The sequence below is a fragment of the Hyla sarda genome, chromosome 6 (genome assembly GCF_029499605.1).
Source record: "Hyla sarda isolate aHylSar1 chromosome 6, aHylSar1.hap1, whole genome shotgun sequence".
Classification (NCBI taxonomy): Eukaryota; Metazoa; Chordata; class Amphibia; order Anura; family Hylidae; genus Hyla; species Hyla sarda.
In genome coordinates this window covers 5555034-5580009 of record NC_079194.1, presented here as the reverse complement: position 1 = coordinate 5580009, position 24976 = coordinate 5555034, and the positions used below count along the sequence as shown (strand labels likewise).

The 24976-nt window shown below is 46.7% G+C and overlaps 1 protein-coding gene across 2 annotated transcripts in view; it reads left to right on the top strand.

Moving 5' to 3' along the window:
* Positions 1–615: 615 nt before the first annotated feature.
* The window catches only part of ABCD3 (ATP binding cassette subfamily D member 3), an 83929-nt gene continuing 59568 nt past the window's right edge, over positions 616–24976 (top strand). The window contains exon 1 of one of the 2 annotated variants that reach the window (XM_056523114.1): positions 616–820. In XM_056523114.1, the coding sequence (XP_056379089.1) occupies positions 717–820 (104 nt within the window). In that variant the 5' untranslated portion in view covers positions 616–716. The remainder of the gene's footprint in view (positions 821–24976) is intronic. The other variant, XM_056523113.1, reaches the window with a different exon arrangement.

Below are 24976 nucleotides of genomic sequence, written 5' to 3'. Positions count from 1 at the left end.
ACTGCTACAGGTTGTCAGAGCATGCTGAGAGTTGTAGTTTTGCAACATCTGGACTGCTACAGGTTGTCAGGGCATGCTGAGAGTTGTAGTTTTGCAACCTCTGGACTGTCATAGGTTGTTAGGGCATGCTGGGAGTTGTAGTTTTGCAACATCTGGACTGCTACAGGTTTTCAGGGCATGCTGGGAGTTGTAGTTTTGCAACATCTGGACTGCTATAGGTTGTCAGGGCATGCTGAGAGTTGTAGTTTTGCAACATCTGGACTGCTATAGGTTGTCAGGGCATGCTGAGAGTTGTAGTTTTGCAACATCTGGACTGCCATAATTTGTCAGGGCATGCTGGGAGTTGTAGTTTTGCAACATCTGGACTGCTGCAGGTTGTCATGACATGCTGAGAGTTGTAGTTTTGCAACATCTGGACTGCTACAGGTTGTCTGGGCATGCTGGGAGTTGTAGTATCACGGCACAGCTGTAGAGCCGCACTGTGTACAATCAAGCTGTGCCGTGATACTACAACTCCCAGCAAACTCCTGATCGCTGGGCGGGATTTGTAATCGTGCACATGTGACCTCTCAATAGCACGTGACCCACCCAGCCGGCACGCCGTTACCATGGAGATGACACGGGAGGTGGGACAGGACGCTGGGTGGGGGCGGGGCCTTGCAGAGTTCCCAGCATGCCGCAGCGCACAGGCCCCGCCTCCTCTCCTGACAGTGACTATGGCGCCGGTGTACAGCAAGTACCTGACGGTCCGGAACTCCTCGGCGGCCGGGGCGGCGCTCGTCCTGCTCTACCTGCTGAACAGGCGGAGGGGAGCGAACAGGTGAGAACCGGGTGAGAGGAGAAGGGCAGCCCCGGGGGGCGCGGAGGAGGCCGGAACAGCGGCCCTGACATTGAGGCTCCTCCGGGCACCTGCTGTGCTGCTGGGACGTGTAGTTCTCCTCATGACGGTTGTCTAAGTCCTTGTGTTCTCCTGGCACCGGCGGCCATGACCGCACACCCGGCATCACGTGACACCAGGCTCAACCTGAGCCCTGACAGGCATCACGTGACACCAGGCTCAACCTGAGCCCTGACAGGCATCACGTGACACCAGGCTGAACCTGAGCCCTGACAGGCATCACGTGATACAGACGACCAGAACCTCCATACCTGAGGGGATAGGCCGCCGGGTAATGACAGGTGTAATGGGGGATACAGGTATCAGTTGTCACCCAGCTTTCCCAGACTCCTGACTGTAGTAGGTGATAATATTATAACTGTATCCACCATTACACCAGCTGCTATCAGTTTGTCAGCATCTATTCCAGACAGTACAGTCAGGAGTCTGGGGAAGCTGGGTGACAGCTGCTGTAATGGTGGATATTGTTATTAGTCCTGTTGTCAGGTACCGAGGCTCTTGCCCTCCCCACATTTGTTTGATCAGCCTATCAGGAGTCTGGTTAAGCCGGGTTACATCTAATAACGGTATCCCTGTTACACCTGTTATCAGGCTGTCATCCAGCCTCTATCTGTATGCTCTTCCTGTCAGGAGACATGTAAAGCCGGGTGACACCTAATAACTGTCATCTGGCCTCTATCCCCCAGAAGTACCGTCTGGGATGCTCTGCCTGTCAGGAGACATGTAAAGCCGGGTGACACCTAATAACTGTCATCTGGCCTCTCTCCCTCACAGTACAGTCCGGTATGCTCTTCCTGTCAGGAGAAATGTAAAGCCGGGTGATACCTAATAACTGTCATCTGGCCTCTTTCCCCCTCAGTACTGTCCGGTGTGCTCTTCCTGTCAGAAGACATGTAAAGCCGGGTGACGCCTGTTATCAAGCTGTCATCTAGACCTCTATCTCTTTCAGTACTGTCTGGTATGCGCTGCCTGTCAGGAGACTTGTAAAGCCGGGTGACACTTAATAACTGTATTCTCCATTACATCGGTTATTATCAGGCTGCCACCATCTATCCCTGGTCTCTCAGCTATAGAGGCCTTTATCCCACGTAGTATAGTCAGGTGTGCTCTGCTTGTCAGGAGGCTTACAAAGCTGGGTGATACTGAGCAAGCTACATTTAGCTACATCCATCATTACATCTGTTATTATTAGGTTTCACCCAGCTTCCCCGACCCCTGACTGTACTTTGGGGGATGGAGCCCTGTATAACTGAGATAGAATGATGACTGCTGTAAGGGTTTGGTCACATGGGCAGGATTTGCTGCAGATTTTTTCTCTGCAGATTTTTTCTTCCCATAGACTTCAGCAGATCCACAACAAATCTGCAATAATGAGGATTTGATGAATTGCTCTGGAGACCCATAAGTAGAAAACTGCCTATGTGAACATACTTTTAGGCTGTATTCTGGTGTTTCCCAACCAGGGTGCCTCCAGCTGTTGCAAAACTACAACTCCCAGCATGCCCAGGCAGCCGAAGGCTGCCTGGGCATGCTGGAAGTTGTAGTTTTGCAACAGCTGGAGGCACCCTGGTTGGGAAACACTGCTGGGAGCCAAAGCCTGCCTGGGCATGGTGGGAGTTGTAGTTTTGCAACAGCTGGAGGCACCCTGGCTGGGAAACACTGCTGGGAGCCAAAGGCTGCATGGGCATGCTGGGAGTTGTAATTTAGCAACAGCTGGAGGCACTCTGGTTGGGAAACACTGCTGGGAGCCAAAGCTGCCTGGCATGCTGGGAGTTGTAGTTTTGCAACAGCTACAGGCACCCTGGTTGGGAAACACTGCTGAGAATTTTAGTTGTGCAACAGCTGGAGGCACCTTGGTTGGGAAACACTGCTGGGAGCCGAAGGCTGCCTGGCATGCTGGTAGTTGTAGTTTAGCAACAGCTGCAGGCACCCTGGTTGGGAAACATTGCTGTATTCACACAGACAGTTTTGTGTCCCCCGGCTCCTTACCCATCAGACCTTCCTATAGCTCAGTGGTGGATATATTTGGTAGTCACCCAACTTTCTAAACTCTGGAATGGCAGATTTGTCTACACATGAATCCGTACTGTGGTGTAGTATAGAGTCTGCTAGAAAATCTGGGATAGACCTGTTACAAATTTTAATTAATATCAGATTCAGGTTTTGTTGTCACCCAGCTTTCTAAGGCTCCAGATCTAACTGTATCTGTTAGACTCGTGAACATCAAACCTTATTTATACTTTCTGCAGTATTGTAAGAGGGATAGATACCTCCAGACAGGTGGATGTAATGGCAAATATAGTTATTAGGGGTCACTCAGCTTTCCAAGGATCAGATTCAGTTCAGAATCAGAGTAGACTTAGTGAAGATGGAAGCGGATACTTGTAATCAAATATATACTGACTAAGCGTCATTGTGTATATAGTGACAGCGCGTTCATCCTCAGGAGGGGCCGGGGGTGACTTTGGGGCCCCTCCTCCCCCCGATGACTCAGGAGTAATCGCTGTCACCTTTGTCTCATTTCTCCGCCATATCTGGGGTTGATGTATCAGACGCTTTCACCTTTGCACCTTGAAGAGTTTTTTCATTTTTATGTGAATAAAGAGTCATTATTGTATAATAGATAATTATTATATTATTTATTATTAATTATTTTATTTATATATATATATATATATATATATATATATATAATATATATATTACTATTACAGGTTATGCAGCTTTCTAATACACTTTAGGGTAAACTGATACATTGTAACGAGCAAAGCATGAAGGATTACTGTGCTGCTGATGCACTGGAGGGCCTAGGAAGCATTTGCCCCCGACGCAGGTTTCGGTAATGGCCCCTTTTTCTGGGGGTGATGGGACTAAAACAGACACATTGGGGGGAATTTCTCAAAGTTGTCTACTTCCCACATTAATATAGACCACAGAGCGTAAGGCCGGACTATTGTGCGCTTTATTTATCAAAAGTCGCACGGCTCTTGATAAATTCTGCGCACAGACTTCGGGATCTACGCCAAAAAGTCGCTATTGGTAAATTCAGCACCAATGCATTTTTCTGTCAAAAATAGCCTAGAATGCATCATGTTCTAAAAATCCTCTAAAGAATAAGTTGCACGTATTTAGACTGCGACTTTCTGTGCGACAATTTTAGATGGGAATAAACCAGTGTAAATCCTTTGATAAATCTCCCTTATTGTAGCGAGAAGAGCATGAAGGATCATTGTGCTGCTGATTAGGTTAGAAAGGTCAGGACAGGCCAGTCTGGATACAATCATGTCCATTCACTGACAGCAAGCAGAGAGGAGTTGAAACAGTGATCAAAACCTGAGCAGAGGAAGAGCGGTGCCGTTGCCCATAGCAACCAATCAGATAATTTCTTTAATAAAAGATCCTCTGAAAAATGAAATAAGCAATCTGGTTGCTATGAGCAACCGCACCGCTCTTCCTCTACACAGGTTTTGATCACTGTTTCAACTCCTCTCTGCTTGCTGTCAGTGAATGGACATCATTGTATCTAGACTGGCCTGTCCTTACCCTCTCTAAGGCTTCTTTCACATTACAACACCCCGCACCGCCCCGGCCCCATTGCCTCCCCCATCCCCGGTTTTATAATTACCGGGGCCCGGGGTCCACGCTACTTCTGGCTCCTGCTGCGTCCTGCGTTACACTGTGCGCAATGACGAGTGATGTGACGTGACGTCACCGTCAGTGCGCACAGTGACAGCTCAGGAGGACACCACCGGAGCCAGATGTAGAGTGGACCCCGGGCCCCGAGAACAGGTAATTATAAAACTGGGGATGGGGGAGGCAATGGGGCCGGGGTGGTGCGGTGGGGGGTGCGGCGCGGTGCAGTGGGGGGAGCGGTGGCGGTGATAGGACTCAGGACCCACGGACAGGCAGGGGGAGAGTAGCGGATGGCGGCAGCGGTCTATGGCACTGCAAAAGCCGCTGCAGTTCATTGATTTGAAGCGCCGATAATTTATACCGGAATATCAGTATAAGTTATCGGCTATCGGCCCCAACCTCCACAGATTATCGGTATCGGCCCTAAAAAACAGATATCGGTCGATCCCTATTTGTTACGGCCGTTTTCAGCTGATTTTCACACAGATCTTCCTACGGATGTTTAAAAACTGAGGATTTTGTAGTGTGAAAGCAGCCTAAGGGTGCGTTCACACGACCGTCTGTCCCCGTTTTTTTAATCCCCGTTTCGGTTCCGTTCCTGCAGTCTGTAAACAGATTAAAAACGGTTTAAAAAAATTCCCATTCATGTCAATGGTATTTTTTTACAATCCTTTTACATCCATTTGTACCCGTCTGCACTCATTTTCGCTTTTTTAACGGCAGAAAAAAAGGCACCTGTAGTATATTTTCTTGCGTGAAAAAAAACAGAAGCAAAAACGGATACAGTAAAGTTTACTTAGAAGTCTATGGAGAACGGATGAGTCTTTAATGTCATTCGTTTGCATCCGTTTTTTTTTCAATCCGTTTTTTTGATCCGTTTTTACTTGCATGCTCAGAAAAAAAAAAAATAAATTTCCTGAACAATAACGGATCCAAATGGATACAAACAGGTAACATCCGTTTGCATCCATTATTGTCAGTTTTTGTATTTTTTTTTTTTTAAGTCAGTTTTATTTTTTATTTTTTTTGACGGGACGGGTCTAGATGGCTGTGTCAATCAGCAGCACAATGATCCTTCATGCTTTGCTTGCAGCAATGTATCAGTTCTAGTTTCATCCCCCTCCTGAAGAAGGCGCTATTACCGAAACGTACGTCGGGGTGAACGCTTCTTTCGCCTTCCAGTGCAGCACTCCATTGTGGGTAATGTGTTTGCACATTTTCCCTCATGCTGCAATGTTTTGCACTGTTTTTGATCCGAAAAATATCGTTATCACTTACGCTTTTGCTGCACTATAGCATTTACTATGCGTGTAATTTTTCATGCTGTTTGTTTCCCTTTCTGTCAGTTGCTGAAATCCGTCCATTTTAAGTTTTTTTTTATTTATTCTGTATTTATTTTTTATTTTATTCAATCATCATTATCCATAGAGATTGCAGATTTCTAGAATTACTGTAACATTTGTAGATGCAACATTGAAATGTATCAGTCTGAGTAGAATGTATCAATATGCAGTGCAGACTGCAGCTCATTGTGTTTTCCAAACAATGTGCCTCCAGCTGTTGCAAAACTACAACTCCCAGCATGCCCGGACAGCCAAAGGCTGTCCGGGCATGCTGGGAGTTGTAGTTTTCCAACAGATGGAGACACCCAGTTTGGTAAAACACTGTAAGGGTGCATGCACACCACGTTTTTTGCTATACAGTTCCCGTATACAGTTTCAAGTTAAAAACTGTATAGAAAACTCTATGCATTGACTTAACATTGTAAACCGTATGGCAAACGCATCATCCGGTTTAGTCCGTTTTGCATCTTATACGGTTTTGTCCGGTTATTTACTTGTACCCGAAACCATAGTCTACCACGTTTTTGGGTCCGGGTGAAAAACTGTTTAAAACCGTATACGTGTTTTTTTTTTTTTTTTTTTTTTTTAACATGGGAGTCAATGGGAACTGTATGTGCGTATGGTTTTTGACTTTGCACAGTTTTTTTCTTGGAATTTCAATCAAACAAGTGAAACTTTATTCAAAATGGAGTGAAAAGTTTAAAACATATGTTTTTTTTCTTAAAAATCGGATGCAACCGGACACCATTTTTCAAACCGTATATGGTTTTCAACTGTATATGGGTTAAAATTTGTACACACTTCCTGATACAGTTTAGTCAGGTTTTGAGAAATCCGTTTTTCATCAAAAACCTGATACGGGAACCGTATTGCAAAAACGTGGTGTGCATGCATCCCAAGGCTGCGTTCACATGGCCGTCTAGACCCGTTCTTCTCTCGTAAAAAATAAAAATGGACTTTAACCCCTTAAGGACCAGGCCATTTTACACCTTAGGACCAGAGCGTTTTTTGAACATCTGACCACTGTCACTTTAAGCATTAATAACTCTAAGACGCTTTTACCTATCATTCTGATTCCAAGATTGTTTTTTCGTGACATATTCTACTTTATGTTATTGGTAAAATTTTGTCGATACTTGCATCGTTTCTTAGTGAAAAATTCCAAAATTTGATGAAAAAATTGAAAATTTTGCATTTTTCTAACTTTGAAGCTCTCTGCTTGTAAGGAAAATGGATATTCCAAATAATTATTTTTTTTATTCACATATACAATATGTCCACTTTATGTTTGCATCATAAAATTTACGATTTTTTACTTTTGGAAGACACCAGAGGGCTTCAAAGTTCAGCAGCAATTTTCCAATTTTTCACAAAATTTCCAAAATCACAATTTTTCAGGGACCAGTTCAGGTTTGAAGTGGATTTGAAGGGTCTTCATATTAGAAATACCCCATAAATGACCCCATTATAAAAACTGCACCCCCCAAAGTATTCAAAATGACATTCAGTCAGCATTTTAACCCTTTAGGTGTTTCACAGGAATAGCAGCAAAGTGAAGGAGAAAATTCACAATCTTCATTTTTTACACTTGCATGTTCTTGTAGACCCAATTTTTGAATTTTTACAAGGGGTAAAAGGAGAAAATGTATACTTATATTTGTAGCCCAATTTCTCTCGAGTAAGCACATACCTCATATGTCTATGTAAAGTGTTCGGCGGGCACAGTAGAGGGCTCAGAAGCGAAGGAGCGACGAGGGGATTTTGGAGAGTACGTTTTTCTGAAATGGTTTTTGGGGGGCATGTTGCATTTAGGAAGCCCCTATGGTGCCAGAACAGGAAAAAATACCCACATGGCATACCATTTTGGAAACTAGACCCCTTGAGGAACGTAACAAGGAATAAAGTGAGCCTTAATACCCCACAGGTGTTTCACGACTTTTGCATATGTAAAAAAATGTTTTAAAAATGTCACTAAAATGTGTGTTTCCACCCAAATTTCACTTGTATGCAAGGGTTAATAGCAGAAAATACCCCCCAAAATTTGTAACCCCATCTCTTCTGAGTATGGAGGTACCCCATAAGTTGACCTGAAGTGTACTACGGGCGAACTACAATGCTCAGAAGAGAAGGAGTCATATTTGGCTTTTTGAGAGCAAATTTTGCTCGGGGGCATGTCGCATTTAGGAAGCCCCTATGGTGCCAGGACAGCAAAAAATACCCACATGGCATACCATTTTGGAAACTAGACCCCTTGAGGAACGTAACAAGAAATAAAGTGAGCCTTAATACCCCACAGGGGTTTCACGACTTTTGCATACGTAAAAAAAAAAAAAATTTTCACTAAAATGTGTTTCCCCCCCCCCAAATTTCACATTTTTGCAAGGGTTAATAGCAGAAAATACCCCCCAAAATTTGTAACCCCATCTCTTATGAGTATGAAGGTACCCCATAAATTGACCTGAAGCGCACTACGGGCAAACTACAATGCTCATAAGAGAGGGAGTCATATTTGGCTTTTTGAGAGCAAATTTTGCTCGGGGGGCATGTCCCATTTAGGAAGCCCCTATGGTGCCAGGACAGCAAAATAACCCCCACATGGCATACCATTTTGGAAACTAGACCCCTTGAGGAACGTAACAAGGGGTACAGTGAGCATTTACCCCCCACTGGTGTCTGTCAGATCTTTGGAACAGTGGGCTGTACAAAATTTTTAATTTGCGCAGCCCACTGTTCCAAAGATCTGTCAGACACCAGTGGGGGGTAAATTCTCACTGCACCCCTCATTACATTCCGTGAGGGGTGTAGTTTCCGAAATGGGGTCACATATGGGGTTTTGTTTTTTTTGCGTTTGTCAAAACCGCTGTAACAATCAGCCACCCCTGTGCAAATCACCTCAAATGTACATGGTGAACTCTCCCTTCTGGGCCTTGTTGTGCGCCCCCAGAGCACTTTGCGCCCACATATGGGGTATCTCCGTAGTCGGGAGAAATTGCATTACAAATTTTGGGGGGCGTTTTTCCCTTTTACCTCTTGTCAAAATGAAAAGTATGGGGCAACACCAGCATGTTAGTGTAAAAAATTTTTTTTTTTACACTAACATGCTGGTGTAGACCCCAACTTCACCTTTTCATGAGGGGTGAAAGGAGAAAAAGCCCCCCAAAATTTGTTAAGAAATTTCTCCCGAGTACGGCGATACCCCATATGTGACCCTAAACTGTTGCCTTGAAATACGACAGGGCTCCAAAGTGAGAGCGCCATGCGCATTTGAGGCCTAAATTAGGGACTTGCATAGGGGTGGACATAGGGGTATTCTACGCCAGTGATTCCCAAACAGGGTGCCTCCAGCTGTTGCAAAACTCCCAGCATGCCTGGACAGTCAACGGCTGTCCGGCAATACTGGGAGTTGTTGTTTTGCAACAGCTGGAGGCTCCATTTTGGAAACAGTGGCGTACCAGATGTTTTTCATTTTTATTGGGGGAGGGGGGCTGTGTAGGGGTATGTGTATATGTAGTGTTTTTTACTTTTTATTTTATTTTGTGGTAGTGTAGTGTTTTTAGGGTACAGTCACATGGGCAGGGGGGGTTACAGCGAGTTTGAGCTGCCGCGCAAAATTTGCTGCATCGCAAACTTGCAGCCTGATACTCACTGTAAGCCCCCTGCCCGTGTGAATGTATCCTGTACATTCACAGTGGGGGGGGACCTCCAGCTGTTGCAAAACTACAACTCCCAGCATGCACAGTCCATCAGTGCATGCTGGTAGTTATAGTTTTGCAACAGCTGGAGGCACACGGGTTGGGAAACACTGAGTTAGGAAACAGACAATGTTTCCCAACCAGTGTGCCTCCTGTTGTTGCAAAACCACAACTCCCAGCATTCTCAGGCATGCTGGGAGTAGTAGTTCGGCAACATCTTTAGAGCTAGATGTTGCCGAACTACAACTCCCAGCATGCTTGGAGTTGTAGTTTTGCAACATCTGGAGGACTACAGTTTGCAGACCACTAATACAGTGGTTCCCAATCTGTGCCCTTCCAGATGTTGCAAAACTACAACTCCCAGTATGCCAAAACTGTCCAGGCATGCTGGGAGTTGTAGTTCTGCAACATCTGAAGGGCCAGATGTTACAGAACTACAAATCCCAGCATGCCTGGACAGTAAGGGCATGCTGAGGATGTGTAGTTTTGCAACATCTGGAAGGGTACAGTGGTCTCCAAACTGTGGACCTCCAGATGTTGCAAAACTGCAACTCCCAGCATGCCCAGACGCCAAGGGCTGTCTGGGCATGCTGGGAGTTGTAGTTTACAGGGTCCCTTTACAGCAATGCATGTCGCTTTACGGCGACGTGCATTGCTGTAAAGGGCCCGACCGCGGCTGAAGATCTACTCACCTGTCTCCTCCGCCGCCATCTTCATCGCAGGGATCCGGGTCTTCAGGGACGAGGTAAGTACCGGGGCCGGTCCCCAGCACTCCCCCGTCCCCCGCCGCGTCCTCCGGTCTTCCTCCCGTCCTCTCCGGACTTTCAGGGGCCGGGCAGGGCGGGAGGAAGTAACCGCCCCCCCCCTGCGATTGGTCGGTTAACTAACCGACAGATCGCAGGGGATCGGAGGAGGTGGCAGGCTTGCCACCTCGCTCCTATACTCCAGCATGGTCCTGGCTGTCTGTGACAGCCGGGATCATGCAAAATTACCGGGCGGTCGGGTCCCAGAGACCCGATCAGCCCGGTATCGCCGCAAATCGCAAGGGCGATTTCCCTTGCGATTTGCGGCGATCGCCGACATGGGGGGCCTACATGGCCCCCCTCGGCGTATGCCCTGGATGCCTGCTGAAGGATTTCAGCAGGCATCCAGTTCCGATCTCTGCCCGGGGCGCGGCAGAGACCGGAAAATGCCATGACGTTGTGGAACGTCATTGGTCCTTAAAGCCCAGGGTGCCATGACGTTCCACAACGTCATTGGTCCTTAAGAGGTTAAAAAAAAAAAAAAAAAAAAACGGACAATAACTGATGCAGACAGATGGTTGGTATCCTTTTGTATCTGTTATTGTTCAGTGAATAACCCCCCCCCAAAAAAAAAATAAAAAAGTTTCTTGGTTCGGAGCTTGCTCAGAAGTAAAAACGGATCAAAAAACGGATTGAAAAAACTGATGCAAATGGATGACATTAAAGGAGTACTCCGGTGTTTTTTCTTTAATCCTATGTGCCCGAGCTGAAATAAACTTAAACTCACCTTCCTACGTTCCCCCCCCGTTGCGCTGATATCCATGTCCCGTTCTCCGGTCCCGGACTTCTTCCGCTTCCTGTAAATCGAAGTCACGTGACACTCAGCATATCACTGCAGGGGTACACTGCTGTGGCCGGTGATACGCTGAGCGTCATGTGACTTTGACTTACAGGAAGCGAGAAGCCGGGGACCAGAGAACGGGACATCGATATCAGCGCAACGGGGGAACGTAGGAAGGTGAGTTTAAGTTTGGTTTGTTTCGCTTGGCAGCCATAGGGCACATAGGGTTTAAAAAAATAAATAAAAAATAAATAAAAACTCAGCGGAGTAATCCTTTAAATGGGCACTGTCACCAACTTTATTTTTTGATATGTTGTAGTACTTATGTACTACAACATATCTCTAATATAGTTTTATTATTATTTTTTTTAATTTACATTTAAAAACCGGCTACTGAAAAAGGAGCAATCAGTCCTTCTTCAGTTAGGCTGCACTCACTCCCTGCCTGTCAATCAGACAGACGGGAGCGAGCGCATTGGCTCCCCGGCCACTGGCTGGGAGGCCACTCCTCCCGCACATCGCCGCCACCGCCTCGTTGCCGCCGCTGTCCCTGCACGCCCGCTGCCGGACTCTGCAGTAACTGCAAGTGTAATGAGGGAACGGGGTATGCGGGGCGGGGCGGGGGGGGGGGGGGGGAGGTAGAGGAGGGAATGGGCTAATTTTTTTTAAGGGCAGGAGGGGTGTTAGGAGTAGTCAGGGAATATGACCGGAGTTAGTTTAGAAAATATGGTTTGATGACAGGTTCTCTTTTAAGTCAGTGTTTTCCAAACGGTGCTTTTCCGGCTGTTGCAAAACTACATTTCCCAAAGGCTGTCCGGGCATGCTGGGAGTTGTAGTTTTGCAACAGCTGGAGACACACTGTTTGGAAAACCCTGCTTAAGGGTGCGTTCACACGCTATTACTAGCAGCGAGTTACGCAATCGTTGATTTAAATGGGTCCACAGACAGTCCGCTATAGTGTCAGATTTGCGGACCGTCCGCGGACCCATTCAAGTGAATGGTAGCGTAACAAACAGTGGGTTGCCCGCAGCAGGAAACCCATTGCTAGTTACTAGCGTGTGAACGCACCCTAAAGGGGTATTCCGCTCCTCAGCGTTTTGAACAAGCCGTTCCGAACACTGGAGTCGGTGCCTGTAGTTTGTGACGTCATAGCCCCGCCCCCTCATGATGTCATACCCCGCCCCCTCAATGCAAGTCTATGGGCGGGGGCCTGACAGCCGTCACACCCCCTCCCATAGACTTGCATTGAGGGGGCGGGGCGTGACATCATGAGGGGCGGGGCTATGACATCACAAGCTCCCGCTTCCAGCGTTCCGAAGTTTGTTCCAAACGCTGAGCAGTGGAGTACCAGGAAAAACTTAGAGATATATAAAATCTCAACTGGCTTCAGAAAGTTTAGCAGATTTGTAAATTACTTCTATTAAAAAATCTTAATCCTTTCAGTACTTATGAGCTGCTGAAGTTTAGTTGTGCTCTCTGTTGACACCTGTCTCGGGAACCGCCCAGTTTAGAAGCAAACCTCTTCTACTCTGTGCAGTTCCCGAGACAAGCAGAGATGTCAGCAGAGAGCACCGTTGTCAGACAGAAAAGACCAACTCAACTTCAGCAGCTGATAATTATTGGAAGGATTAAGATTTTTTAATAGAAGTAATTTACAAATCTGTTTAACTTTCTGGAGCCAGTTGATATAAAAAAAAGTTTTTCCCTGGAATACCCCTTTAAGTCCTCTTTACAATTGGTGAACTGGATGAGTGTTTTGTGATTATAACTTGTGAAGGTTGTCATTTCTACCGGTCCATTATTTGCTGTAGCTGAGGCCGGAATATGTTGGCTTCATCTATGGCTATAGGACTGGTTCCAGTACCCCATCTCCATGCTGTTTTATAGAGCGACATTGTCCTCACAGGACCTCTCCTCGCCCTGCAGAAAGGTGTGTGCGGGGCCTGTACCCCCTGCAGGGAACAAGTCCTGATCTCATTCCTGATCGCTGTCAGTCCTGGACAGGCTGGGACTTGTGATCATAATATGGACCCGAAGAATATATATGAAACCGGCCTCAGCACTAAATAAAATATACCGTATTTTTCGCCATATAAGACGCTCCGGCATAGAAGACGCACCCAATTTTAAAGGATGAAAATGTAGAAAAAAAAGATTCTGAACCAAATACAATGTAAAGTATAGGACAGTGGTCTTCAACCTGCGGACCTCCAGATGTTGCAAAACTACAACTCCCAGCATGCCCAGACAGCCAACGGCTGTCCGGGCATGCTGGGAGCTGTAGTTTTGCAACATCTGGAGGTCTGCAGGTTGAAGACTACTGGTATAGGAGGTAGTACTCACGTGTCACCGCCGCTCCGGACCCGTCACCGCTGCCCTGGATGTCGCTCCATCGCTGTCGCCGTGTCCCTGGAGTGTCCCCGTCGCTCCGGAGCGTCTCTGCTGCCCAGTATCCTCGCTCTCCGTTGCCGTCATCACGTCGCTATGCACGCCGCTCCTATTGGATGACGGGACGGCGTGCGCAACGACGTGATGACGACGAAGGAGAGCGCCGGCCATGTAGGGGATCCTGGCACAGAGCAGACACCGAGGAGGCAGGTAAGGTCCCTCCCGGTGTCCTGTAAGCTGTTCGGGACGCCGCGATTTCACCACGGCGGTCCTGAACAGCCGGGTTAGTGTCACTTTCGTTTCAGATGTGGCGGTCAGCTTTGATCACCGTGTCTGAAGGGTTAATACAGGGCATCACCGCGATCGGTGATGTTCTGTATTAGCCGCGGGTTTTAATGTGTATTTGCCATAGTGCTGGGCGATATGACCAAAAATGAGTATCACGATATTTCACTGTATTTATTGCATTGAGGTGGCGTAGCGGAACTAAATGGGCTTTTGGAACTAAATGATCTGAACACTGGGGCAGCGGAGTACCCTTTTAAATAGATGTAGCAAACAGCCCTACAGCCTCCAGTTGTTGCAAAACTACAACTCCCAGCATGTTGGACTATATAGTAGTGTATAGTATAGGTCAGTGTTTCCCAACTAGGGGTGCCTCCAGCTGTTGCAAAACTACTACTCCCAGCATGCCCGGACAGCCGTTGGCTGTCCGGGCATGCTGGGAGTTGTAGTTTTGCAACAGCTGGAGGGCCTCAACAGCTGGAGGGCCTACTGTAGGTATAGTATATTATAAAGACCCCTGTCCATCTCAGAACCCTGACTCACCTTCCCAGTAACGCTGCATAGACGCCACTGCGCAGTGACGTCTGTGCGCAGCGACGCACCTGACGTCACGGCGTAGCGGCGTCTATGCAGCGTACTAGGCCGGAGCCTGCCCGGAGTGGAGAAGAGGACCCCGGAGAAGGACAGCCAGGACCGTTTCACCCTCCACCCGGAATGCCGCCGGACACTACAGGAAGGATGGATGGCCCGGACCACCCCCATTACGGGTAAGTTTAATTTATTTATTTTTGACTCTGAGGATGGGGGGAGGAGCTCGACCGGTATAGCGTTATGGGCAAAAATCCATACCGTGGGAGAAAAAAAAACGGTATCCGGTTCATACCGGTATACCGCCCAGCACTAATTTGCCGTATAAGACGCACCAACTTTTGTTTTGGGGAGAAAAAAATGCGTCTTATACAGAGAAAAATACGGTAGGTGATGATTTTACTGGACGTTCCGTCCGACGAGCACAAAATACATTTACTGTCTCCGTACTTCAGTCCAGTGTGCGAGCTGCTGCTGATACATTGTAACGCAGGAACCGCTGTATGTAGGAACAGTAAATGGCCTGGAAGTGGAGACACCGACATTCAGGGAAATAGCCAGCAGACCGGGTTATGTCCTAAAGGGGACCGGCCAACATATATACACATGAACCTACCTGCTATAGATCTCCTCCTAAACATTATCAATTGGTCTTTTTACTATTATTATTTTTTTCTTCTTCTAAATTTAGATTGAGGCGAAACCAAGATCCTTGATTTTAGTTTGAGGAGATGAGTTTAGAACCAGACATGGCCCTAAGAGCAGCTTTGTAAGGGGTGTTGGGCTGTGTTCACTAGGGATCGACCGAAATTTATTTTTAAGAGGCGATACCGATAACCTGTGAACATTCAGGCCGATAACTTATACCGATATTCCGTGCATTTTAATTGCCCCAACCCCCCTCCTCCCCGGGCGCTTTAAATAAATGAACTGCAGCGGCTATTGCGGGGCCAGAGACCACTGCCGCCACCCGCTTCTCTCCCCCTGCCTGTCCGGGGGTCCTCCTGAGTCCTACCACCGCGACCGCACAGCCCCCCCACCACCACCGCGCCACGCTCCGCCCCGGCCAGAGACCACCGCAGCCGCTGCCCCATTGCCTCCCCCATTCCCGGTTTTATAATTACCTGTTCCCGGGGTCCGCGCTACTTCTGGCTCCGGCGGCGTCCTGAGCTGTCACTATGCGCACTGACGGTGACGTTGCGTTGAGGACATCACTCATCATTGCGCAGCGCACAGCGTAACACAGCATGCAGCAGGAGCCAGAAGTAGCGCGGACCCCGGGAACAGGTAATTATAAAACCGGGGATGGGGGAGGCAATAGGGCAGCGGCTGCGGTGGTCTCTGGCTAGGGCGGCGTGGTGCGATGGTGGGGGGTGCGATGCGATTGGAACGGGGTATTATCGGATTATCGTCAAGGTAATTTCCGATACCAATAACGTCCAAAATCGTGAATATCGGCCAAACCGATAATCAATTGATCCCTAGTAGAGATGAGCGAACTTACAGTAAATTCGATTCGTCACGAACTTCTCGGCTCGGCAGTTGATGACTTATCCTGCATAAATTAGTTCAGCCTTCCGGTGCTCCGGTGGGCTGGAAAAGGTGGATACAGTCCTAGGAAAGTCTCCTAGGACTGTATCCACCTTTTCCAGCCCACGGAGCACCGGAAAGCTGAACTAATTTATGCAGGAAAAGCCATCAACTGCCGAGCCGAGAAGTTTGTGACGAATCGAATTTACTGTAAGTTAGCTCATCTCTAATCCCTAGTTCACACCATGTTTTTAGGTTATGGGAACCGTATCAGACTAGGTGAGAGCGAAAACCGGGTGCTCCCGTATCCCAGCCGGACCCGTCCCGTATATAATGCATTTCAATGAGTCGACCGGAGTCAAATGCTGACTCCAGTCCGCTCATTTTTGCCCGTATACCACGGATTTAGGTCCGGTCAGAAAACTGGATACAGGGCAAAAATGAGCTGATCAGAGTCACCATTTGACTCGGCTCATTGAAATGCATTACATACGGGCCGGGTCCGACTGGGATACTGGAGCACCCGGTTTTCGGTCCTCCCAGCCGTATGCGGTTCCCGTATTACTTAATCGTAGCGTGAACCGGCCCTTAAGTGTTTAGCAAAAAAGTATTTGTTTTTAATTACAAAAACAGGACCTCTAAGTTCAAACCGCATTCTGTTTAAACCCGTATGCAGTTTAATTTCAGAGCACAAGTTTAGATACAGTTTTCAGTTTTCAGTGCATACGTTCTGTGAAAAAAATAAACTGATGCAAAACAGGATGGCAAAATCGTGATGTGAATGCACCCGCAGGCTGAGCCTCAGATTTCTGCTGCACATTTGCTGTAGATTTGTAGTATGAGTGCCGCCCACTTGAAAGGGGTACTCGGAACGCTAGAGCCGGGAGCTTGTGACGTCATAGCCCCGCCCCCTCATGATGGGATGCCCGCCCCCTTAATGTAAGTCTATGGGAGGCTCCAGCGTTCGGAACAGTTTCAGGGATGTGGAAATCCTAACGGCCGACACCCGGGACATGTAGTTCCAGGCGCCGGGCAGGGGAATTTTTCATATCTTTAGCCCTGTATCTGGCAAGCAGGAATGGACTGACGTGCCCGCTCCATACTCGGCGGCACCCGGCTGATTTCAGTAGCCCGAAGCCGGCGCTAATAGCCCGGCATGTGGCGATCGCTGCAGCCGGCTGTTAACTCTTTTAGATCACCACTGTCAAAGTTGACAGCAGTGTCGAAAGGGATAAAGGGATCTTTTAACCATCCCTGGTGGTCTAGTGGGGTGGATCGCCCCCCCCCCCCCCGCATTGTGATCGGGGGGGTGGGGGGGGGCGGAGATCCCCTGTGGAGGTAGCCAAAGGGCTTACCTCTGCATTCATGGCTGCCCCCGTGGATCAGAATTTGGTTGAGCCTGCCTTGAGCAGGCTCAACCAAATGAACACAGATCAATGGAGTCCAATAGAACTGCATTGATATGTATGAGGAATCTAAAGGATTCGTCCTAAAAAAGTATATTAAAAAAAAAAAAAAAAAAGTTTAAAGGAAAACTGTCACTGGTTTTCTCCCGCACAATCCACAGGTACTGGTGTGGTGGATAGTGCGGGAGACATTGATTAAAATGAGCCCTACCTTGTCCAGATCTGCGCCGCTTTTCTCCCGCAATTATAGTTTTATTATCTGTTGAAATCTTCCCGGTAACTGGCATGGGCGGGGCTTCGGCGCTTAACTGGCACTGACGCCAGCGCCGCTTATGAATATTCATCCCCCCTCCAGTTCTCCCTCTCTACGTCTTCTCCTACCTTGGGGGAGGGGGGATGAATATTCATAAGCGGCGCTGACGTCAGTGCCAGTTAAGCGCCGAAGCCCCGCCCATGCCAGTTACCGGGAAGATTTCAACAGATAATAAAACTACAATTGCGGGAGAAATGCGGCGCAGATCCGGACAAGGTAGGGCTCATTTTAATCAGCGTCTCCTGCACTATCCACCACACCAGTACCTGTGGGAGAAAACAAGTGACAGTTTTCCTTTAATAAAAGTTAACAAACACCCATTAACCCCTTCCAAGTTCGTATCACCCCCTTTTCAAAAAAAAAAAAAAAAACATATTACAGAATTGCGTTTTTTATGTTTATAACATCATATCTCAGAAAAAATGAAGTAAAAAAAGTGTTCAATAAGTCCAATCAATGCCAAATTGGTAGCGATACAAACAGTATATTATGGCCCAAAAAAATGAGCCCTCATACAGCCCAGTATACGGAAAAATAAAAATGTTATAGGGGTCAGGAATTAAAAAAATAATAAAAATTAGAAAAATAAATAAATAAATAAAAAAGAATTCATTATTAAAACATGAAGGAAACAAAACAAATTTGGTATTGATGTAATCAGGCCGACCTTTTTTTTGTACTCACCTCCCCTCGGCAGTTAGTTAGGGTGCACTGGTCCGGGCCATCTATGCTGCAGGGACCGTCCGTTAGGGAGGATTAGTTGTTGCGGGCTGTCCATTTTCACCGTGGGGGGGGGCCTTCTCCGCGCTGCGGGTCCGGACTAGTGACGTTGCCTTGACGACGACGCACAGGGACGTTGCACATGAACGTCCCTGTGCGTCGTCGTAAAGGCAACGTCACTACTCCGGGGCCGGGCCCGAAGCGCGGAGAAGAGGGCCCCCCCGGTGAAAATGTACAGCCCGCAACAACTAATCCTCCCTAACGGACGGTCCCTGCAGCATAGTTGGCCCGGACAAGTGCACCCTAACTAACTGCCGAGGGGAGGTGAGTCCAAAAAAAAAAAAAAAGGGGGGGGCTGGATGATGACGAAGGCCGCAGTGGTCTTCAACCTGCGGACCTCCAGAGGTTTCAAAACTATCTGTCTGGGCATGCTGGGAGTTGTAGTTTTGCAACATCTGGAGGTCCGCAGGTTGAAGACCACTGATGAAGGGATTAACAGGCGGAGAGTTCACTCGAGTATAAGCCGAGGGGGGGCGTTTACAGCACAAAAAATTGTGCGGAAAAACTCTGCTTATACTCCAGTATATACGGTAGATTGTGTTCCGCTTTAGTCCCTTGGACAAGTATTTTTTTTATTTTTTTTATTTCCACACCCCTGCAGTTTGTTCCAAACATCTGAGCAGTGGAGTACCCCTTTAAAGGGAATCCATCCGCTGCAGTTCATGTTTCAAACTACTGACACTATTAGAAGCTGTTAGGGTGGAGAAACATTAACGAAAAGCTCACTTTTATATATTTGTCTGGGCTTGTATAAATTGCTAAAATGTATTTTAGTGTCCATTCAAACTGCAGAATTCCGCCAGCCCAAATCTGCTGTGGAGTTCCGTTTGCAGCAGAGTCCCACTTTTTTCTATGGGATTATGTTGCTCTGTGCACACTGCGTGGTATTCTGCACAGGAATGCTCATTCTTTTGGCGGAATTCTGCCGGACTGAGATGGCGCATGTCCGCATAGTCCTACTGCCGCCAGGTTCTGTAGTGTCCACTGCAACTCCTCCATCTGAATGTCCACAGTGTGAACGAGCCTTCAAAGGGGTACTCCGCCCCTAGACATCTTATCCCCTATCCAAAGGACAGGGGATAAGATGTCAGATCGCCGCGGTCCCGCTGCTGAGGACTCCCGGGCTTCGATCTGTGCGTAATGACTGGTGATACAGGGGACGGAGCAGCGTGACGTCATGGCTCCGCCCCTTGTGACATCATGGTCCACCCCCTTAATGCAAGTCTATAGCAGGGGGCGTGAAGACCACCACTCCCATAGACTTGTATTGAGGGGGCGGGCCGTGACATCACGAGGGGCGGAGCCATGATGTCACGCTGCTCCGTCCCCTGTATTGCCCGTCATTACACGCAGAGCGAACTCGCTCTGTGCAGTAATGATAGCGCGGTGCCGCAGTGGCGATCCCGGGGATCTCACATCTTATCCCCTATCCTTGCGATAGGAGATAAGATGTCTAGGGGCGGAGTTCCCCTTTAAATTGTTATTCTGGCTTTATACATCTTATCCCCTATCCAAAGGACAGGTGATAAGATGTATGATCGCGGGGGTCCTGCCCCTTGTTCTTTGGATAGGGGACAAGATGTATAAAGCTGGAATACCCCTTTAATTTCAGCTGCGAAGAAACGTTCTGAAACCCCTGAAGTGCTAAGGGCTGAAATCCGTCGTCCGTAGCAATAATAATCCCCCCGTGTGCGGTATCACAGCACAATACTTCTGTAAGGTGGAGGAACAGGTTTAATCTGATTAGAATTAATGTCACCATAGCTGTGATGTCTTGTGGGTTTCTTTTATACTATTACACCATCAGTCATTCATGTCCTGTTCCTTTAAGGAATAAATAAGCTGATTTTACAAAAAGTAGAATTCCTAACCCCGAGCCGGAGAACAGGACAAAGGATCCACTATGTGGAATAGAACACTTACCATTCGCTTTGGTTCACAAAATCTGCGGACTTACAGACTATTCCCCGAGCGTCTCCCTGTGGGGGGAGAATCACCTTCTTACCCCAATAACAGTGAATTCTCCCGCTGCTTAAAGGGGTACTCCTGTGGAATTTTTGTATTTTTGTATTTTTTTTTAAACCAACTGGTGCCAGAAAGTTAAACAGAGTTGTAAATTACTTCAATCTTTACCCTTCCAGTACTTTTTAGCGGCTGTATTCTACAGAGGAAATACTTTTCTTTTTTAATTTTTTTTTTTTGTCTTGTCCACAGTGCTCTCTGCTGACACCTCTGTCCGTGTCAGGAACTGTCCAGAGCAGCATAGGTTTGCAATGGGGATTTTCTCCTGCTCTGCACAGTTCCTGACATGGACAGAGGTGTCAGCAGAGAGCACTGTGAACAAGACAAAAAAGAAATTAAAAAAGAAAAGAATTTCCTCTATAGTATACAGCTGCTAAAAAGTACTGGAAGAGTAAAGATTTTTTAATAGAAGTAATTTACAAATCTGTATAACTTTCTGGCACCAGTTGATTAAAAAATAATAATAATAATACTTTCCACTGGAGTACCCCTTTAAATTTTTTTCTTATTTTGCAGAAAGATCAGTCATTTTTCTATTCATCTGATATCCAGACACTGATGGCAGAAACCTGTCAGATGTATGGACTGATGTACAGCCGCTGCACCTCCTATATCATCTGTTCTGCTTGGATTCTGTGTGTTTGTTAAAGTTTTTCTCATTTAAAAAAACTTGTCATCACAGGGTTCCCAGGGCCAATTGGATGAATAGCGGAGATAAGCGCACAGCAGGCATGCACATTGGTTAAGAAACGCTGCCGACCTTTCTGGAAATTTAGGGCAACTCTACCGCGAACCAAAATTGCTCCAAAATCCTTTGTATGTAGTGCGTTTTATTTTTCACTCTAGACTTTAAAGGGGTACTCCGGTGCTCAGCATTTGGAACAAACTGTTCCGAACGCTGGAGCGGTGAGTTTGTGATGTCATAGCCCCGCCCCTCATGCTGTCACTTCCCGCCCCCTCAATGCAAGTCTATGGGAGGTGGCGTGACTTCCGTCACGCCTCCTCCCATAGACTTGCATTGAGGGGGCGGGGTGTGATGTCATGAGGGTGCAGGGCTATGACATCACTGGCTCCAGCGTTTGGAGTCCCAAACGCTAAGTAGCGGGGTACTCCCTTTAAGGCAGTGTTTCCCAACCAGGGTGCCTCCGGTTGTTGCAAAACTACAACTCCCAGCATGCCCGGACAGCGGGAAACACTGCTCTAATGTATTATAAGAAATCATTGAGACAGCAGTGTCTAATGTATTGAGACTGGATAAAAACTACAACTCCCAGCATTTCCGGACAGCATGCTGGGAGTTGTAGTTTTGCAACAGCTGGAGGCACCCTGGTTGGGAAACACTGCTTTAGGGTACATCCAGACGAGCAGATTTTACGCTGCGGATCTGCCGCTGAAGGACCTCTGTATGCTGCCTTTACATGTGCCTGCTCAGAGCTGCAATACGCCACTACGTGCAGACACACTGAAGCGATGTGCGGTGTACTCGCACACATCGCGCCCATTCCCCCTGCTCTATGAGCTAGGCCGAGAGCTGCTGCAATGTGCGAGTATAATGCGCATGCGCGTGGCGACTCACACATTGCTATGTGTCTGCTCGTAGTGGCGTATTGCCGCTCCAAACAGGCACCTGTAAAGGCAGCGTACGGAGGTCCTTCAACGGTGGATCCGCAACGAAATACACGCGGAAGTCCACTTGTCTGAACCTACCCTTAAAGGGGTATTCCAGGCAAAAACTTTTTTTTTTTATATATATATATATCAACTGGCTCTAGAAACTCAAACAGATTTGTAAATTACTTCTATTAAAAAATCTTAATCCTTCCAATAGTTATTAGCTTCTGAAGTTTTCTGTCTAACTGCTCAATGATGATGTCACATCCCGGGAGCTGTGCATGATGGGAGAATATCCCTGTGCATGATGGGAAAATATCCCCATAGGAACTGCACAGCTCCCGGGACGTGAGTTATCAGAGAGCAGTTAGACAGAAAACAACAACTCAACTTCAGAAGCTAATAACTATTGGAAGGATTAAGATTTTTTAATAGAAGTAATTTACAAATCTGTTTAACTTTCCGGAGCCAGTTGATATATAAAAAATGTTTTGCCTGGAATACCCCTTTAAGGTATACCTATCACTTCCCTTAGTTTGATCAGAGAAGAAGGCCCTAGAATGCGGACAGTCTCCTCACTACTGCCCTCCTTATTTAGTGGTGCATGTTAGTAGTAATGTGACTGTAGTGATCGGACACCACTCACCTTTGGGTCCCAGGTAGTGACTGGGTCCACTGGGTCCATGCTGCATCTACTTTTCTCTTCAGGTCCGTGCTTTTGTCCAATGCAGAGCACAGATCACCGCTGGAAATGGCGCGCGCCCAGCTCTTTATCACCACTAAATAATTAACAGCAGACACTACCCTGTAGGCATTTCCAGCATTCTGTCCCTGTATAGAGCAGTTGCCAGAGACAGAATTACCTTAGTAACAAACAGTAGACAATGTTTTAGTAGGAAGGGAGACCCCTAGTGGCCAGAAATGTAGAAGTGTTTTAGTATTGAAGGAAACATGGCGGAGATTTATCAAAACCTGTCAGAGGAAAAGTTGACCAGTTACCCATAGCAACCAATCAGAAAAATAAAACCAGCAATCTGGTTGCTATGGTAACTACTTGACTTTTCTTTTGCACAGGTTTTGATCTCTTCCATATTCGTTAATGCAGATTTCTTACAGACCGGTCTACGTCCATGTTCTCTATTCATGTAAACGAAGTCGTCTGAAAGATGTTTTATAGAATTCAGTGCGTGAAACGTCTGTCTTCACAACCTCGGAGTAAACTTTATGGAGTATTTTTTATCTTTGTATCTTTAAGGCCGGAGGATTTGCTGATGTTTCCTTCATTATCTTGTTGTGTAGTATAATGGAGGGTACGTAAGGTTAGTGAAGCAAAGGTGACGGCTGCGTGAACCTCACAGGAGTTCATTGTCGCTGTTCACACCCGGAGCATCATGGGAGGATTAGTGTAGATGATAATAAGGGTTCTCTAAACCAGCGCATAAATCCTGATCGGACACTTATCCCCGAGTTTCCCAATCAAGGTGCCTCCAGCTGGGAGTTGTAGTTTTGCAACAGCTGGAGGCACCCTGGTTGGGAAACACTAGAAGAGTCCATGCAAACAAAACTCCTTTAAGGAAGCTCTTCAGTTTTATGATTTGCCTGTGTCATGCACACTCACAATTACTAGTCATTTTGTTTTATTGCTATAATCACAAGTCCAGACCCCTCCTACTGGCTCTCACACCCATCCCCACCCAGCTCTATATACTGCTGCTGTCTCTGTGGCATCAGGATATATAGTAGTTATACACCTCCCATCCAGCTCTATCTGTATACTGCTGCTGCTATCTCTACGGAATCAGGATATATAGTAGTTATGCACCTCCCCTCCAGCTCTATACACTGCTGCTGCGATCTCTATGGGATCATTATATATAGTAATATAGTAGTTATACACCTCCCCTTCAGCTCTATCTGTATACTGCTGCTGCTATCTATATGGGATCAGAATATATAGTAGTTATACACCTCCCCTCCAGCTCTATATACTGCTGCTGCTATCTCTATGGGAGCAGAATATATAGTAGTTATACACCTCCCCTCCAGATCTATCTGTATACTGCTGCTGCTTTCTGTATGGGATCAGGATATATAGTAGTTATACACCTCCCCACCAGATATCTGTATACTGCTGCTATCTCTATGGGATCAGGATATATAGTAGTTATACACCTCCCCTTCAGCTCTATCTGTATACTGCTGCTATTTCTATGGGATCAGGATATATAGTAGTTATACACCTCCCCTTCAGCTCTATCTGTATACTGCTGCTATCTCTATGAGATCAGGATATATAGTAGTTATACACCTCCCCTCCAGCTCTATCTGTATACTGCTGCCATCTCTATGGGATCAGGATAAATAGTAGTTATACACCTTCCCTCCAGCTCTGTCTATATACTGCTGCGGCTATCTCTATGGGATCAGACTATATAGTAATATAGTAGTTCTACACATCCCCTTCAGCTCTATCTGTATACTGCTGCTATCTCTATGAGATCAGGATATATAGTAGTTATACACATCCACTCTAGCTCTATCTGTATACTGCTGCTATCTCTATGGGATCAGTATATATAATAGTTATACACCTCCCCTCCAGCTCTATCTGTATACTGCTGCTGCTATCTCTATGGGATCAGAATATACAGTAATTATACACGTTCTCTGTTGCTGTGTTCACATATTAAGTTTCTTGCTGCTTTATTCTGTTTTTGCTGCAATTTTTCCAAATCATGGCAGAAATGTAGATTGTACCGTAATTATGCAAAATATGGTAATTTTTCGTTTTTACCACCATTTTGGAAAATCGCTGCCAAAACAGCTAAAATGCAGCAAGAATGTGTGAAAGAAATGTAGTAAAAATGAAACGTGTGAACATCAATCGTGGTTATGAGGCAAAT